The 18,411-nt window shown below is 43.8% G+C and overlaps 1 protein-coding gene across 1 annotated transcript; it reads right to left on the bottom strand.

The window, feature by feature from the left end:
- Positions 1–6: 6 nt before the first annotated feature.
- Positions 7–16,776, bottom strand: Ptges3 (prostaglandin E synthase 3). Its single transcript, XM_021174273.2, has 8 exons — positions 16,449–16,776; positions 7,421–7,534; positions 6,895–6,964; positions 5,926–6,024; positions 4,053–4,142; positions 1,713–1,775; positions 851–875; positions 7–184 (listed from the first exon to the last, which is right to left on the bottom strand). Coding segments are annotated over exons 1-8 (483 nt in total). The 5' UTR covers positions 16,451–16,776; the 3' UTR covers positions 7–164.
- Between the last annotated feature and the right edge of the window lie 1,635 nt (positions 16,777–18,411).

Genomic DNA, 18,411 nt, shown 5'->3' with positions numbered 1-18,411 from the left:
GAAAAAGAAAAAAGAAAAAAGAAAAAAAAAAGGTTGACAACTGGGTTAGAGGAGGCAAGTACAGCATATCTGTCTTTAGAGCTATCGACTCAGGGGTTTTCTCAATTGTGAAATCTTGCAGAAGTTATTTTCCTTTCTCAAAATCCAGGCGATGACAACAGCCCTTACTCCAGATCTGGCATCTCTGAAAGAATTTTACAGACAAGTCAGCAAGGCCTACAAGAGAACCTAACACTTATATAAATGGAGGCAACAAAACTGAGAGCTCCCTAGTAACCCTGTGTGAACACTTATACACTGAACATGTAAGCACACCTTAAATAATAAGCCCCTTCTAAGAATGTGACAAGACTTTTTGGTTCTTAGTTCACTAGCCAATATCCATCCCTGGAAATGCCCTCTTCTTCCTAATAAGTTAATTCTAGTCCGTGCCTTATTGGAGGCTAGAGACATGGCTCAGAGGTTAAAAGCTCTGGTTATTCTGCTAGAAAACCCAGGCTCAACTCCCAGCACCTATATGTCTGCTCATAGCTGGCTATACTCCACATCAAAGGGCTCTGATACCCTCTTCTGTCCTCCCAGGCAACAGGTATACATACAGTGCAGACACATATTCAGGTAAAACATAAAATAATAATAATAATTAAAAAAAAAAAGTATCATTTCCCTCCACTTTTCCTGGTGGTGGTTAGGATTTTCATCTAACCTGTACTCTACCACTCTTGTGCTTAAAAAAGAAAATATAGGTGGTGTCTGCTCTGAAAGTTATTCTCAGTGTGGACAATCACTGCAGCAGAAATATTAAAAAACAAAAACAAAACCCCAAAAAAACCCAAACCCCAAGACTCACTTTCATCATCACTGTCTTGTGAATCCTGTAGAAGAAAATTTGAAAAAGTTACCAAATTGATTATACATATATCTCTTTACAGAATAGTGTACCTTAAAAATCCTAAGTATTGTATTTTTTTCCTCCCTTTTTTGGTTTTTCGAGATAGGGTTTCTCTGTATAGCCCTGGCTGCCCTCGAACTCAGAAATCCACCTGCCTCTGCCTCCCAAGTGCTGGGATTAAAGGCGTGCGCCACCACTCCCGGCTTTAATGATGCGTTTAAACTCAAGGCCTATTTTCCTAAAGTGAATGGCTTTGTAGCAGAAGATCCATCTTTAAGTTCTCCCCCAAGAACCCAAAGGGTCAACCTTTCTTGGCATTCAATGAAAGGAAAAATTTATACACAGAAGTCAATGAATTCTAATTCTATATACTAAAGCTGAGAATTCTCCCAACTATGTAAGTTTATATTAAGATATTAACACATTTCTGGGGAGATAATGTCTAAAGTAGTAGAGTACACCATCCTCAGTGCATTCACATCCTTTTATTACTATAGTCTCTGACTTGCTTTTAAATCCCATTTCTATCCTTGTCAAATGATAATCTTTCAACTCTTAATCTTTATGTAATGGTTTGTTAAAATATGATCCTTAATGGTTCACAAAAAACAATTTCCCTACTAGGTAAAATCTTTTAATATATTAAGAAACAAGATAGGGCCAGGGCTACACAGAAAAACCCTGTCTTGAATCCCCTCCCTACCCAAAAGGAAACAAGACAGGGGTAGACTAAGGATGTGGGTGGCTGCACTCTTGAGGGCAACAGTGAGTCTATAAGATCATTGCAAGTTAACTTCTGTTAAGGGGCACACATACTTACATCATCTGCTCCATCTACTTCTGGTAAATCTACATCCTCATCACCACCCATGTGATCCATCATCTATTTGAAGAATAAAAAATCAGCTTTAAAATGTTAAATTCAGCTTTATTAGCGGCACTCCAGAATAGGCGTTTGGGACAGCATAAGTTCTCATGAATGAATGAATGCAAAAGAACCTTTAAGTACGCTCTTTCTATAAAAGGCTGAATGTAAGACAAGAAAGAGAAAGTACACAGGTTGCAGCGGCAGGAAGATTCAGAAGTTCAAGATCACCCTCAACGATACCCTGAGTTAGTGGCCAATATGGCAGGATATAGGAAATCTTTTTTTTTTTTTTTGCTAGATTCACCCAGGAAGATATCTACATATAGCAGAAAATGCAACTGATAAAACTATGTATTGAGCTGGAAAAATGACTCATGTACTGCTCTGACAATTGCAGGGCAATCTGACATCCTTATGGCCCCCACAGTAAAGGAGCCAATGTAGGTAAGGAAAAAACTCCTGTGTGAGGGAGGTCATACAACAAGCACCTTTGAGATGTGATTCTTAAGCCTAGGGTGGCCCTAACAACTGCCACCTCTGCCTACTAACTAGAAGATATGAGAAAGTTTCATACCTAAATTTAAGGGAAATAACTTTACACGCCACTTTGTAAGAAAAGTAAAAACTTAAAATACTTGATGCTATCCTTGATTTCAGGACCTAAGATAGCTTAGAAAGATGCACGTGAGAGTGAAGGTGGGGTTGGAGAGACGGCTCAATAACTAAAGGCGCTAGCTGCTTTCCCAAAAAACCTGGGTGGAATTCTCAGCACTCACACAGATGAGGACCACAACCACCTGTAACTCCAGTTCTAAGGGATCAATCCCATGGCCTCTTCTGGCTTCCATGCAAATAAGTCTTAGCCAGACATACAATAGGAATAGTATGTTCAGCCCTAAAACAATAGCAGTCTTTTGGGGGTGAGAGTGGGAAAAAGAATAGAGAAAGGAGGGTGGCACAGTGGCCCACACCTTTGATCCACACAGCATATGGAAGACAAAGGCAGGCACATCTCAGTAAATTTGGGGCCAGCCTGGAGTACACAGAACTTCCAGACAGTTGGACTAGAGAGATGGCTCAGCGGTTAATAGCATTGACTGCTTTTCCAAAGAAAGGTCCTGAGTTCAAATTCCAGCAACCACATGGTGGCTCACGACCATCTGCACATCTACAGTGTACCCATATACGTAAAATAAATAAATCTTTAACAAAAAAAAAGAAAAAAGCCAAGAGTTCCATCACCTCTAAGAGGCATGGTATGGTCTCTAGCTGGGCGTGGTGGCGCACGCCTTTTATCCCAGCACTCGGGAGGCAGAGGCAGGCGGATTTCTGAGTTCGAGGCCAGCCTGGTCTACAAAGTGAGTTCCAGGACAGCCAGGGCTACACAGAAAAACCCTGTCTCAAAAAAAATCACCACACCATGATGGTCCTGTTTATTTTTCTAAATTCTTCTTAGGGGAGTTGAAGAGATGGCTCAGTGGTTAGGGTTACCAGTTGATCAACAATAACTGTCCCCTCCCCATCCATCCCCTGAGACAGGGTTTCTCTGTGTAGCCCTGGCTGACCTGGAACTCAAGAGATCCACCTGGTCTACAGAATGAGTTCCAGGACAGCCAGAGCTACACAGAGAAACCCTGTCTCAAAGGAATGCTTCACCCTAAGATCATCTCTTTAGATGTTTGTCCATCACATGTAAGCCTGGTGCCTGAACAGACCAGACATGATAAAGGCTACCAGATTCCCTAGAAATATTGTTATAAGCAGTTGTGACCTGTCCTGACTACACGGGTTTCTGTCCAGAAAACCAAAAAGGGTGACCTTTTTGTGGTTGAGAGCACCTGTTACTCTTTTTTTTTAAAAAAAGATTTATTATATGTAGTACACTGTAGCTGTCTCCAGACACTCCAGAAGAGGGCGCCAGATCTCGTTACGGATGGTTGTGAGCCACCATGTGGTTGCTGGGAGTTGAACTCTGGACCTTCGGAAGAGCAGTCGGGTGCTCTTACCCACTGAGCCATCTCACCAGCCCGCACCTGTTACTCTTGCAGAAGGCTGGGGTTTGATTTCTAACAACCACATACTGGCTTATAACCCTCTGTAACTCCATTACCAGGGACCCTGACACCACCTTCAGACTCTGCCTTGGGACCATGTCCCAAGTGGTGCACAGACACATATATGCAGGCAAAAACTATCCATACACATTAAAATGGAAAAAGAAAAAAGGGATTAAAAGGACTGTGTAGAATATATTATGGGAACAGGGTAGAAAATGCAATTAAAAAAACTTACCTCAGAGAAACGGTCAAAATTCGACATGTCTTCATCTGAGTCATCCTCCCAGTCTTTCCAATTATTGAAGTCCACACTGAGCCAATTAAGCTAGAGATCAACAATATCACCTCCAAGTTATTCATAACCAGTAATGGGACATAAAATCAGCTCAAAAAGAAAAATCCACAAGAAACCAAGAGGGTAAGTCCAGGAATCATTTTTCTTCCCTCGAGACAGGGTTTCTCTGTGTAGCCCTGGATGTCCTGGAACTCACTTTGTAGACCAGGCTGGCCTCAAACTCAGAAATCTGCCTGCCTCTGCCTACCAAGTGCTGGGATTAAAGGCGTGTGACACCATGCCCGGCTCCAGGAATCATTTTTGACTGTCCAACTTAACCTTTCATACAAAGACATTTATTGGGAAGCATTGCATGATACCTGGAATTAATCCAATTTACAAAGGCTAACATTCAACTATTAATCCGTCTTTAGATGGATTATAGGTCATGCTGTTTTAGGTTCTATCCAACCTACAGCTTTGTGCATATTAGGCATTCTCAACTGAGCTACCCTAGTGCCACTGTTTACAGTCTAGACAGTACCTCACTATGAAAGTACTTGGCTGGCCTCAAATTCAAAGAAATACATACTCCTGTTTCTAACATACTTTCCCCTTGTACCATCTTATGATCAGAACTCAGGCCTTCAGGTTTGGCAGTAATCTACCTTCACCCTGCCAGCCTATCCTCAGTTCCTTGAATCTTGAATGTCACCAAACTTTGCTCCCCTATGGTAACCAAGTAACTCATTAGTATGCTGGCTAATTTGTCACCTCAACACTGGTTACAGTCCTCTGAGAGGAGGGAACCCAACTGAGAAAAATGCCATATCCAGGTGTAAGGCATTTTCTTAATTAGTGATTGAAGGGCTGAGCTCATTCGGGGTGGGGGTCATCCCTGGGCTGGCGGTCCTGGGTTCTGTAAGAAACAGCAAGCTGAACAAGCCATGAGAAGCAAGCAACACCCTCCATGGACCATCAGCTCCTGACTCCAAGTTCTTGCTCTGCTATGATGGACTAAGAATATGAAGTATAGCCGGGCGTGGTGGCGCACGCCTTTAATCCCAGCACTGGGGAGGCAGAGGCAGGCGGATTTCTGAGTTCGAGGCCAGCCTGGTCTACAGAGTGAGTTCCAGGACACCCAGGGCTACACAGAGAAACCCTGTCTCGAAAAACCAAAAAAAAAAAAAAAAAGAATATGAAGTATAAGCAATATAATAAATAAACTCTTTCCTCCCCAAATTGTTTCAAATGGTTTTCCATCACATCAATAGTAACTAAGACACCGAGGCAAGCTAGTCTTGATGTCACAACCTTTCTGCCTTAGCCTCAAGCGTGCCACCACACCTGATGCAAAAGCTTGTCTCTCCAATGCAAAAGATCCTTATCAATTAAGGTCTGGTTTTATGACATTTGATGAGAAAGCCAAGTATAGAATACCAGCTTTTTTACAATTATAAAAATCTATTTTTAGGCTTAAAAAGATTCTGCCTACAGGCCAGAAGAGGGCACTAGATCTCATTATAGATGGTTGTGAGCCACCATGTGGTTGCTGAGAATTGAACGCAGGACCTTCCAAAGAGCAGACAGAATAGAGCTTATTCAGGGCATGGGGAGGGGAGTTAAGAGAGTAGCAGAGGCAGAGAAAAGCAGAGAGAAAGTGGAGAAGTAGAGGCCAACCATGACCACTTGGAGAGGGGAGGGAGGAGAGAAGGAATGGGGAGAGAGGGAGAGCAAAGGGGCAAGAGGCAAGGGAAAGAAGCAGGAGTAAGAAAGCCCCATTTTTAATTCTTAAAACATTAAAATACTCAAACAGAAAAAAAACCTCACCTACCTTTGCCCTTTCCTTTGTTAACCTAGGCCATGACTGGCCGGATTCTCCTTTTCGCAAACAACATAAAATCGATCTGTCGGTTCTTTTATGCTTGGAATCCTACAACAAAAGCATCATCATACCACTCGTCTCTGCTATGATAAAAACAGCTCCCCCCCCCCCCAGGGATAAAACTTAGGACCTTGAAACATGCTAGGAAAGTTCTCTATAACAGAGCTGGACCTTCATAATTTGGTTGTTACTGTGCAGCCCAGTCTTGAACCCAAGATCGTCCACAATTAGCCCCCTGAGTATTAGTAGTTTTGAGGGATCCTCTACACAAAGTTTTGTCTCTTTCCTCTGAGATGGTTTTTCTACGTAGGCAAAGCTTTTCTGACTTGCCTCTAGTTCCTAAACTTTCAGCTTATAGGTTCATTTTTAAAAAATTCTTTCCAAACAAGCTTTTTGGCTACTCAAAATTTCTGATAGAAGATAGAAAGATTTCAAAGGTACTCTGTCATTTTGCCAGTGACAGAATGAAAAATGTGTAGGAAGAGAGGTTGCTGATAGTGTCTAAACTGTTAGGCTAAACAGATTAAAGATTTAATGTTTATTATTGTGGTAGTTTAAATGAAAGTGGCCTCACAGGCTCATAGGGACTAGCATTGTTGGGAAGGGTGGCACTATTGGGGGGAGTGTGCCTCTTCAGGTGGGCTTTGATGTCTCTGAACCTCAAACCAGGCCTAGTCTCTTCTTGCCCCTCCAGGTGTAGAACCCTTAGTTACTTCTCTGGCACAATTATCTGCCTACATGCCATCATGCTTTCCTCTATGACAACAATGCACTGAATCCCTGAGCTGTAAACCAGCCCCGTTTCCCTTTATAAAAACTGCCCTGTCATGGTTTCCTCACAGCAACAAACCCTAAGATAACAGCAGCATGCCCAGCTTCTCATCATTTAAATCAGAAAAAAGCATCAATGGTACTTACATTTGGATCAATACAATGAAAAAGATCAATTTCATTTAAATGCTTAAAATTATCACTTCCTCCAAGACAACTAAAAAAAAAAAAAAAAAAAAAAAAAAAAAAAAAGTGAGACAGAGAAAGAGATTAAAAAGCCAATTACATACAGTAAGCTTTGGGTAACACTGATGTAGAAAGGTGGCTGGCTAGTTCATGTCAATTCTACACAATCCTAGAGACAGGACCCTCAAAGGAGAAAATGCCTCTATAAGATCAGACTGTGAGAAGGCCTATAGTACATTTCTTAGTGATTGATAGGGAAGGGCCCAGCCCATTGTGCGTGCCTCCACCCCTGGATTCTGTAAGAAAGGCTGAGCAAGCCAGTAAGCAGCACTCCACCATGTCCTCTGTCCTGCTTCCATGTTCCTGCTCTGACTTCCTTTGATGATTAACAGTGGATCCATAAGCCCAATAATCCATTTCCACCCAACATCATGGTGTTTCATCACAGTAATAATAGACACCTTAAATAAGACAAAAGGCAAATTACCTGAAAGTAAGTTTGGATTTTTCAAAGTTTACATTAACATCTTTACTGTCTTCAACACAAAATTCAATGAATACATAGTCCCTTCGATCGTACCACTTTGCAGAAGCAGGCTGCCTATAAGTAGAGAAAATGATAAATTCAAGAAGGAATTCTTTGAGTATTTATAACTTCATATTTAACATAGTAATTTATTTCTCTTCTCCATCACAAGTTTAAATTTCACTTTACATTTATCTTACATTCCAAAGGCTTCAACAAAGTACTTTCAGGAAGACTTAAAACTTTGCTAACAGGGACTTTATTCTGGGAGATGAGGGAATGAGGCAGGGCTCTTCTTAAGTAGCCCACATTGGCCTTGAATACCTGATCCTTCCTTGCCCTACCCACACAATGCCATTCATTTATCATAGGACAAAAAGTAGGCTTTGAAAACAAACAAGCCAGGCGGTGGTGGCTCAAGCTTTTAATCCCAGCAGTAAGTAGGAAGGCAGTGGGACCTCTGAGGTTTTGAGCCCAGCCTGGTCTCATCTACAGAGTTCCAGGACAGTCAAGTCTATACAGAGAAACCCTATCTCAAAAAAAAAAAAAAAAAAAAAAAAAAAAAAAACCTCAAAGGAAACCAAAAATAAACACACAAAACACCACCCAACCCAAAAATACCCCCCCTTTCACCATGGTTAACAGGACTTGAAGCTAAGATCTAACATTTAATGCCAGTCAATCATGAGGTGATAATTCTTTAAACCAACACTACTGCAACTAAGAGACACAGATTTAACTATAAAGATAATTAGGCACCTTCAAATAAATGTACTATTTTACAACCCTGCTTTCAACATTAGTAACTGGGAATTAGCAGGGACATATCCCAGTGGCATAATGTTTGCCTAGCATATGCAGGGTCTGGGTTTTATATACTATAGCCTAGAACAAAAATATACAGCAAGGTGTTAGTCATCCAGACTGCAGGAGACTAAGGTAAGAGGACTGCAATTTTAGGATGGTTCAGAGTACACACCAGGCTATTGTCCCACAGAACAAGAACAAGAACAAGGGTTGAAGGGTTGGAGAGATGGCTCGGGGGCAAAGAGCACTTGCTACTCTTGTAGATGATCTGGGCTCCAGAATCCACATGTCAGCTCACAACCACGTGTAACCCCAGTTCCAGGGGATCCAAAATCAATAGACAAAGCGCACACAAAGCCATAGGAGGGACCGTATGTAGCCACCTGAGGTGGCCCCTGAGACGCACCCAGTTTTGGAAAACACCTGCAAGTTGTCTTGACTTCCACACATGTCCAGTGGTAAATGTATACACAGCAAATAATATAAAGTCTAGAAAAATGACATATGGTAGTGTCCCAATTTCAAAAGACAATAGCGAGCCAGAATAAAATAAAATAAACACTATCTTGTTAGTACCTATTGGCAGATGTCTTGAGTTTTCCTTATTAACTATATCCCCTGATGGGTTTTGCTATTAAGTGCAGGTTAAGTAACAGGTGTACATCACTTGTTTAGTTTGATTTGATATCAGATTTCAAATACCCCTTTCCCTTGTAACATTTATTATTGATATAATCAGTTGGTATTGTTTTTTATTTCTTCTTAAACATTTCTTTTTATGTATACATACACAGGTACCCAGCAATGGGCCTGTAAAGCCACAGAACTACTTGCAGTAGTTGGCTCTTTCCTTCAGTCTTGTGGGTTCTAGAAATCAAACTCAGGTTGTTTGGATGGCAGAAAATGTCAAGATTTTTCCCTGCCAGCCAGCCCTCTTTTTTGCCTTGATCCCCATAGGATCTCATGTGGCCGGCCCACCCAGGCTGGCCTTGAATTCAGGGATCCACCTGCTTCTGTTTAAAGGTGTATGCCACAACCACCTGACAAAGTTTTTATTGCCAGGCAGTGAGGGTTTTAGTTGTAAGATGGATAGAATTAAGAAAGAAAGAAAATACGAAAAAGAAAAAACAAACAAACAAACAAAACAAAAAAACCCAGACAACCCTACATAAAACCGCAACCATCCACACAAAAAATATCAATGAGCCAGGCAGGCACAACACACACCTTTATAATTACAGAAAGAAAGAAGCAGATCTCTCAGATCCAGACCAGCCTGGCCTACAGTGAGTTCTAAGACAACTAGGGCTTCACAGAGAAACCCCACCCTGAAAAACCAAACTCTCTATATAATTATGCATTTAAAGTATTTAAAAGAAAACAAAGAGGGGCTGGAGAGATGGCTCCAGTGGTTGACTGCTCTTCCGAAGGTCCTGAGTTTGAATACCAGCAACCACATGGTGGCTCACAACCATCCGTAATGAGATCTGACGCCCTCTTCTGGAGTGTCCGAAGACAGCTACAGTGTACTTAACATATAATAAATAAATAAATCTTAAAAAAAAAAAAAAAAAAAGACATGGGAACCTAGGTGGGCAGTGGTGGCACAAGTCTTCAATTTCAGAACTCTGGAGGTGGAGTGCAGGGAGAACCAGGAAAGAAATTCACCTTATTTCCTCAGTCATATTAAGTAATCAACATTATGGGCTGACCTGTTTTCTGTCTGATCTTTTACGTTGAAGTTTGTATAATTAGTACTTCAGAATGAGACTTTTATTTGGAAACAGAGCTTTTAAAGGGAAATTGAAAGTGCAATCCTAAAACTTCCAATATGTCTGGTGCCCTTATAAGGGGAGATGAGGATGCAGATGAGAAGACAGGGATGGTGTTTCTTAAATGAAAGAGTATATCATCTTAGAAATATTACTTAGAAAATAAAAATAGCCAAAAGTAACTCACTTTTTCTTTTTCTTTTTGGTTTTTCGAGACAGAGTTTCTCTATGTATCCCTGGCTGTCCTGGAACTCAGAAATCCACCTGCCTCTGCCTCCTGAGTGCCGGGATTAAATAAAGGCGTGCACCACCATGTCCAGCTGTAACTCACTTTTTAGTAATGGTAAGGTCTCACAACAGTTTAGGCCCCAAATCTGCCTTACAGTAGCATCTACAATACAATCTTTACAAATCAAGTCCCACATGTATATTTATATTTTTTTCTCTTGGTTTTACTTGAAATAATTGGGGGAAAATAGGATTTAGGATGCTGGAGTGAAGAGATAGATTAGCATCTCAAGAACTTAAAGTCAGGCAGTGTACATCCCAGTACTTAGGAGGCAAAGGCATAGGAATCTGAGGCCAGCCTGCTGTACAGAGTGAGTTCTAGGACAGTCAGGAACTACCAAGAGAAAGCCTGTCTTGATTAAAACACCAAAACCAAACCAACCAACAAAAACAAAAGGACTTGTGTTCAGTTCTTAGCACCTACAGCTACATAACGGTACCTCATGTAGACTGTAACTTCACCTCCAAAGTACTAGATACTCTTATGGCCTCCTCAGAAATCCAATAAACACCGGCGGCAAACACCCACATACACATAAATCTGTTTTAAAAAACTCCAGGTATGGTGGCGCACACCTTTAATCTATGGTGTTAAACCCCAACTAAAAGATGTTTCTGACCAAATAGTCCTAAAGGACTCCCGTGTCAAAGGCCATTTATATATGCAGGCGATGATGGCTCCGTGATGCTTTTCTATACTTTCAAAAACCAACCAACCAAAACCACAACTTTTTTTTGTTAAGGTCTGTGTGTATGAGGGTTTTGCCTGCGTAAGTCAGAAGAGGATGTTGATCCTCTTGACCTGGAATTAGGAAAGGCTGTGAGCCTCCACATGGGTACTGGAAACCATTCAAGTCTTCAAGAACAGTGAAGTGCTCAGTTTTTTCAGACAGAGTCTCTCTACATAGCCCTAACTTTCCTGGAACTATGTAGGCCAGGCTGGCCTCCAACCCAAGAGAACTGCCTGGCTCTGACTCCCAGGCACTTGATTAAAAGCTGGCATCACTGCACCCAGCTTTTAAGTACTGGACCTTTTAAGTCTCCCAGCATTACTAACCACTACTTCACTTTTTAAGTGAGACATAGTTTAGTTCAACTTTAAGATTTGCTACAGAAGCCGGGCGTGGTGGTGCACGCCTTTAATCCCAGCACTTGGGAGGCAGAGGCAGGCGGATTTCTGAGTTCAGGGCCAGCCTGGTCTAGTCTACAGAGTGAGTTCCAGGACAGGCAGGGCTACACAGAGAAACCCTGTCTGTTTGGGGGTTGGGGGGGAGTTTACTGGAATCCCAGCTCTTCCTTGAACCAGGAATGGTGTTTTAGGGAGTCTAAAGTAGGAGCATTTCTGTAGGTTCCAGGTCACCCTGGTCTACATTCTCTGTGCAATTTAAAGGCTATACTCCAACTAATAGGGCAATGTAGGATAACTGTGCTCAAGCTTCAGCTTCAGCTTCAGGCCTTCACACACCAGCATACATTATGTGTAGCCACACACACATATAATCACAGAAACTGATTATGTATAGATCCTCGTGTTTATCAGTAGGCAAGGGCTTTCCTGGCTGTACTATTTTCCCTATCTTCTTTTCAGTGTTTTTAAAAGAATATCTTGTTAATGAGGGAGTTTTAACTATACAGTCCTAGATGGCTGAAAACTGCATCAAATTTCCTGCAGGGCTGGTGTTCCACAGGGAGGCAGAAGGATCAGGAGTTCACAAGAGAATGAAAACAGTTTTACCTGTATCAGTTTGTAATAAGAACCAGACAAAGGAGATACCACAGTTTTGCTAATGGAAAGCCAGGCACAGTCAATTATGCTTGTAATCCCAACATTTGAGAGGTGAAGGCAGGCATTCCAGGCCAGCACCCCCTGCCTTAAAAAAGAAAAAGTTAGTTGGCTGTAATGATGCACACCTTTAACCCCAGAACTCAGGAGGCAGAGGCAAGTAGGTCTCTGTGCATTCAAGACCAGCTACAGAGAGACTGCCTCAACTGGACCCCAAGAGCTTGCCTAAAAGACAAAACATAACCCAAAAACCCCAACAACAAAAAACTGCAAAGGAGATTTAAATAAATCTTTGTTTCTCAAAATATGTGCCAAGGTAACATTAGGGCACCATAGAGGAAAGTCACAAGACATTTTACACCAGAGAGCAATCCAATGACACACAGTTGAAGATCAAGAGAAACCACCTAAGTGCACGCATCAGTTTGAAGAGATTTAGCTGCATTAGACCTGTGTTGTTTTAGGGTCTCAAAGCTGGGTTTTCAGTAGTTCCTGTGATTCACTTTAAAATGAGGGTTAGTGGAGGGGTTGGTACATACCTGTAATCCCAACACTCAGCAGGCAGAGCTGGGGATCTGAGTTCAAGGCTAGTATGGTTTACAGAGTAAGACCCTGTCTTAATCCACCCCCCCTCAAAACCCTAACAGTCCATCCATACAATAAATAAGAGCTAGGGCTAAAGCAAAGTGGTAGAGCAGTTTGCCTAGCACATGTGAATGAAACCTTGATTCTGTCTTGGTAGTAAGATTTTAAATACAATTCTAGATTTGAGAATCTATACAAAGCTGGGCATGATGGCACATGCTTATAATCTCACCATTTGGGTGGTGGGAGGACTGATTACAAGTTCCATGTCAGCCTGGCATACACAGTGAGACCTACTTAAAAACCCCAAACCACCAAAACCCCTATCATCTATTTTATATTGTCTACCTGGTGTGAAGGAGGAAATATCAGTAGCTACTTAAGATCCAAAATGATATTTTGGCTTCTAGTTCTTTAAAACGAAAAAATACAATTAAACAGTAATTTTAAATTAGCAATAGGAAACCGGGCGTGGTGGCCCACGCCTTTAATCCCAGCATTGTGGAGGCAGAGGCAGGCGGATATCTGAGGCAGGCGGATTTCTGAGTTCTTCGAGGCCAGCCTGGTCTACAAAGTGAGTTCCAGGACAGCCAGGGCTGTACAGAGAAACCTTGTCTCGAAAAAAACAAAAACAAAACAAAAAAATAGCAACAGGAGTAACCTACAACCCAGCAAATTTTGCCACTTTGTTTCTATGCCTTCTAGTTAAAGTCTAACTCAGCAAGAAAAAAGGGATAATCAGTTGCCAGGTTACAGTGGTTAGGAAATCAACATTGAACAAAGGCCACCATCAGATACTCTTCTCAAACTTGAACCATATACCACATGCTTATTAAAAGTTTGGAAAGCTGAATTGATTTTGGGAGTTTTGCAGAGTAAAAATTCAACAAACAGGCCAGGCATTGTGGAATTTAACTTTTAATCCCAGTACCTGGAAGGCAGAGGCAGTCTGATCTTGAGTTCAAGTCCACCTTGGTCTACATGAGTTCCAGGACCATACAGTGAGATTATAGCCGGTGCTATAGTAAGACCCTATCCTATCTCAAAGAAAGTTTGTTTACAGCAAACATTAAACTACACACTATCAACCAGAGTTTTCCAATTTCACTTTAGAATTCTAAGAATAGTTACATAAGTGGCTTGATGTTTACAAAATGGTATATATTGGACATTTTACCCTTGAGGGAGTTGTTCCTCTTTACTACGTGTCTTTTGCCTCCATGTGCATAAGGACTCTGCTTATGGACCCAGTGTCCACAGAAGCCAGAAGTGGGTTCCTGATCCCCTGAAATCTGTTGTCAAACACCATGTGGCGTTTAAGAATTGAACCCAGATCCTCTGGAAAAGTATGACCGCTAAAGGATGAGCCACCTCTTTAACCCTGTATAATGACCATTTTAAAAAGACCAGGTATCTGACCTCTTCAAAATGTGCACAATGGTGCAAACCTGGTTCACACAGAAACCTCATCACAAAACAAAAATAAATGAGATGTGTGCACACTATATAGACCTATCTGGCTTTGATCTTAAAGTTGTTCACCACCTATAATTCCAATACTTGGGAAGTGGAGGGAGAAAGTAGGAGTTCAATGGGGGATCCTCCCACATATTGGGAGGTTAGGCCACCTAGGGCAGCATAGACCCTTTCTCAAAAAACTATCCCTTTAAAGAAGGTAATAGGACCAGGAGTTGTACACCTTTAATCCTAGAACTCAGGGAGGCAGAGGCAGGTGTATCTCCAGCCCAAGTTCCAGGATAGCCAGAGCTACACAGGGAGAACTCGTCTCAAAAAACAAAAAACCAAAACAGACAAAATAAAAAACAACCAAGAGTGCCCCCCCCAAACAAAGATTGGAAAGATGGCTCAAGGGTTAAAAGCACTAGCTGCTCTTCCAGAGGACCCAGGGTTCTAACCCCAGCACCCACATGGTGATTCACAACCCTCTAGCTCCAGGGTTTCCAACACTCTCTTCTGGGCTGGCTTCTAGCAGTGCTGCATGCAGATACACAAAACATATACAAACAGAACATCCACACCCCATTGCTCTTGCTTCTGCAAGAGCACCCAAGCACCAACGTAGGGTGGCTCACAACTGCCTCTAACTCCAGATTCAGAACTAACACCTCTGCTCTTAGCAGGCACTATCGGTTCTGGTAATAGAACTTGGGTCCTTAGCAAGGGTAGCCAATGCTGTTAATCACTGCGCAATCTCTCTACCTCCTAAATTGCTACTTCTGGATGAAAAGATGTTTTGTTTGGCTATGTTTATCTACTAAATTGATTATGTTTTACCTAGCAATTAATTTTCTCTGTACATTTTGGAAAATTAAACATCAAAATGGAAGTTTTTACATAAACTTGTCCTAAAAAGCCAACATGACATCAGAATACAGGTCAGTCACACTCGAGAGCCTTTTCTTAACATGGGGTTCAATCCCTAACATTTCAAAGGTAAAATTTAAATCCATGCTGGTGAGATGGCTGAGCAAGTGAAGGCTCTCGGTTTCTCTACCTGACAAGTTGTATCCCCACAGATCTTCTTCCCACAGGCTGTCCTCTTGCCTCCAGGAAAACGGAGGTGGGACACACACATGAAAAAAATTACTATAATGAAAAACTAAAATGTAAAACCTGCTACATATCTTGGTTTTTATGGGGGACTCCTCCAAATTTCTTTACACATTTTCTAGCACTACATGGTCTTCTAGGATCTGTTTCTCAGCCACTAATTGGCTCTAGGACATCTTCTATCCATTTAGATTTTTAGCCATTCAAGCAAGCAGTTAAAACTTAAACTTGTACAATCGTTAAACTTTTTTTTTTTTCAACTACAATCCGTAACTTTTAGTGCCGTGCATAGCAGCCACCTACACCACCCCTCAAGTACTGTAATTCAATTCTCTCATATTTGAAAGTTTTCCAGGCTGGAAAAATAAGGGCTAAAATTCTTAGGTTAAAATAATCTGTAACCTCCATATGTTTATATGGAGATCTTCAGGCAAGTGAGATGGTCATTTTATACCTGTTTCACCTCCGCATACAAAGAGCATGACGAAATGCCACCCAAAGTTTGAGGTACAGAGAAAGAGTCCACAAGTATCTTGTGACTAAACACGTGCAGAACTACCTGCTCCATAGTAACTATTACTCGCTGCCAAGGAGGTGACCGTATTTGCTAACGTTCACCATTTTCAAGAGACCAGAGATGTGGGAACGGGAAGTTTCGTTGTGGTGACGGCATGGCCCCCTCTAGTTGCCTAGCAGTGCCTGCCGCCGAGGGCCGCGTGGTGCCCTGCCGGTAGCACCGGCTTACGGCGGCACCCACAAATGCTCTCAGCCCGGTCCTGCCGGGTCCGGGCATCAGCACCGAGCGGCAGGACTCCACGGCTCCGGGCGCCCTCATGGCGGAAAGCTCACACACGAGTTTAGGGCCTAAGGCTAAGTTCCCAGAGTTCCGAGAGAGCCAGGCTGTCTAGGGAAGAAAAGTGGGATTTCTGGCACGAGGAATCCGGGGGTCGGTCTGGAGATGGGGGAAACGGACATCTGGAGGAAAAATGTCCTCCAACGGTAACAGGAACAAGGATGCAGGCCCTCCCACCCCACGGCAGGGCTGCCACCAGCGCGGGCGGGGAGAAAGGCGAAGGGCCGAGGGTGGGGGGAGGGCGAGGGGCCGTTTCCCGGCAGCCGGGGCTCCCGGCGCGGCCTCGCTCCGCTCCGGGACGACCTTCCGTCGGCGGGATGTCGCACTCACATGGTGAACGGGGCAGAGGGCCAGACAAACGGGTGGGCGGGCCTCGCTGGCGGCGGCTGGCTAGTCGACTCCTCTCCGGCGGCGACTCCGGCGGTCTCTGCCCGGTCGCGGCCTCTCCTCGCTCCTCTTAGGCGACGGCGGCGGCGGGCTCGGCCTCGATGCCCAGAATGCACCGCGCGGAGAGCGGCTCCCTCAACCCGGGAGAGAAGGAAAGTGTAGGAAAACGGGCGCGAGGACGGAGAAGGAGCGTGCGTGCGCGCGAGGGGTGGCGAGGCCGGGCGGCGGCTGGTGACGCAGCAAAATGCCCGGGCCGGCCGCCGCGCGTGCGCAGTCGCCGTTTCCAGGCTCTGCGCGGTTTTCTAGAGATCTCTACGGAAGGGGCGGGGCCTCCAGGCTCCTTCGCGATCCTTCCCGGGCCCGCCCCTCCCCTCGACCCTCCGGCTGCCCGGTTCGCGCCTGTCTTCCCGGGCTCCCGTCTCGCGTTAGCAGGCCGTTGGCCGCCAACCGCCTGAGCACGCTCGCTGGCGATCTCCCCGAGAGACGTCGGGGCCGCCCAGGAAGGCGGTGGGATGCCGCGGCGTGTACAGCAGGCCCCAAGGCGATGTGCAGGGGTCGTTTTGTCTTAGACAAGGGTGCCTGCCGCAAACCCAGGCTGGCCTCGAGTTCAGCCGCCCGAGTCCGGGATGTGCCAAAGCCACCACGCCCGGCAACGCCGGTTGCATCCTTGGAAAAACGGCTTCGTCCTTAAAGCCTGGACCACCCCGCTGTTTTTCTGATTGTCCGGATCCCGCCCGGGCTCCTTTAGCGAGGAGCTGCTTTTGCCAGTTTGCCTTTAGGGGCGCGCCTTTGCCCTCTGCTTGGAGACATTGGCGCCCTGGGGGGAGGCGAGGAGGGAAGTTTCTAGATTAATTCGCTGTCTCCATGCGTGAGTTCAGATGAGGTGGTTAAGGATCTATTTGAAAATCCTTTGACTGGTTTTGTATACAATGCCCTGGGTTAAATGGGGTTAGTAGCCAAGAAGAGTCTCTGCTTATCAAAAACTGACGGATTAGGGCAGAGGTAGACCAATGAGCCACTATTAGGACATCAGGTTTTTAGAGTAATCCTGCTTCAGTCTCTTATGTTTTGGTATTACAGGCTTTTTTCTTTTGATATTGATGTCAGTGCAGACTAATTGGTGATGTTGGCTGTATAGTCCAGATCCTATTGCCTGATGTTAAGAACTTTACCACCTGTCAGGGAAATGAAAATTTGTCTGGTGTGGTGTCACAGGTTTGTAATCTCAGCTGAAGGAGCTGGGACTACTTGATAGTGTGGGCAACTTCCCTGTTTCAAATTACCATTTTTCCCCCTTGAGGTCATGTAAGTATTCTGTCAACAATTATATGTACCACGTGTGTGCCTGATGCCCACACAGAGGTCAAAAAAAGGGCGTGAGATCCCTTGCAACTAGATCATGTGAAAGGATCATGTGAACCATGTAGGTTCTGGGAATAGAACATGTGTCTTTTAAGAGCACCCAGTGTTCTGACTGCTGAACCATTAACTCCAGTTCCCTCAAAATTCAAAAAGAGCTAGGGTTCATGGCCCATGTCTGTAATCCCAACAGTGGGTTGGCAGGTAGAAGCAGGTGGACCTCTGAGTTCGTCCAGCCTGGTATATATAAAGACACATGCCTCAAAAAATCAGACATGCCGGGCGGTGGTGGCACACGCCTTAAATCCCAGCACTCCCGAGGCAGAGGCAGGCGAATTTCTGAGTTCAAGGCCAGCCTGGTCTACAAAGTGAGTTCCAGGGCAGCCAGGGCTACACAGAGAAACTCTGTCTCGACTTGAAAACCCCCCAAAAACAAAAAGAAAAAAAAAAACAAAAAAAAAAAAACCCAGACAACCCCACCCCCCAAAATAACCATTTTCAATTTCAATAAAGGTTAGGTTTTAGCTCAGTGGTAGAGGACTTGCTT

Source organism: Mus caroli, chromosome 10 (assembly GCF_900094665.2).
Source record: "Mus caroli chromosome 10, CAROLI_EIJ_v1.1, whole genome shotgun sequence".
Classification (NCBI taxonomy): domain Eukaryota; kingdom Metazoa; phylum Chordata; class Mammalia; order Rodentia; family Muridae; genus Mus; species Mus caroli.
The sequence above is the reverse complement of the archived record's forward strand: the minus strand, read 5'-3'. Positions and strand labels throughout refer to the sequence as shown.

Bases quoted from the DNA above. Each gene is read 5' to 3' on its own strand.
- Ptges3 (XM_021174273.2), bottom strand. The intron at 6,965-7,420 runs GTAATTTGCCTT...TTTTTTTTTTAG, and splicing joins AAATCCAAACTTACTTTCAG to TTGTCTTGGAGGAAGTGATA. The intron at 876-1,712 runs GTAAGTATGTGT...TTTCTTCTACAG, and splicing joins AAGTAGATGGAGCAGATGAT to GATTCACAAGACAGTGATGA.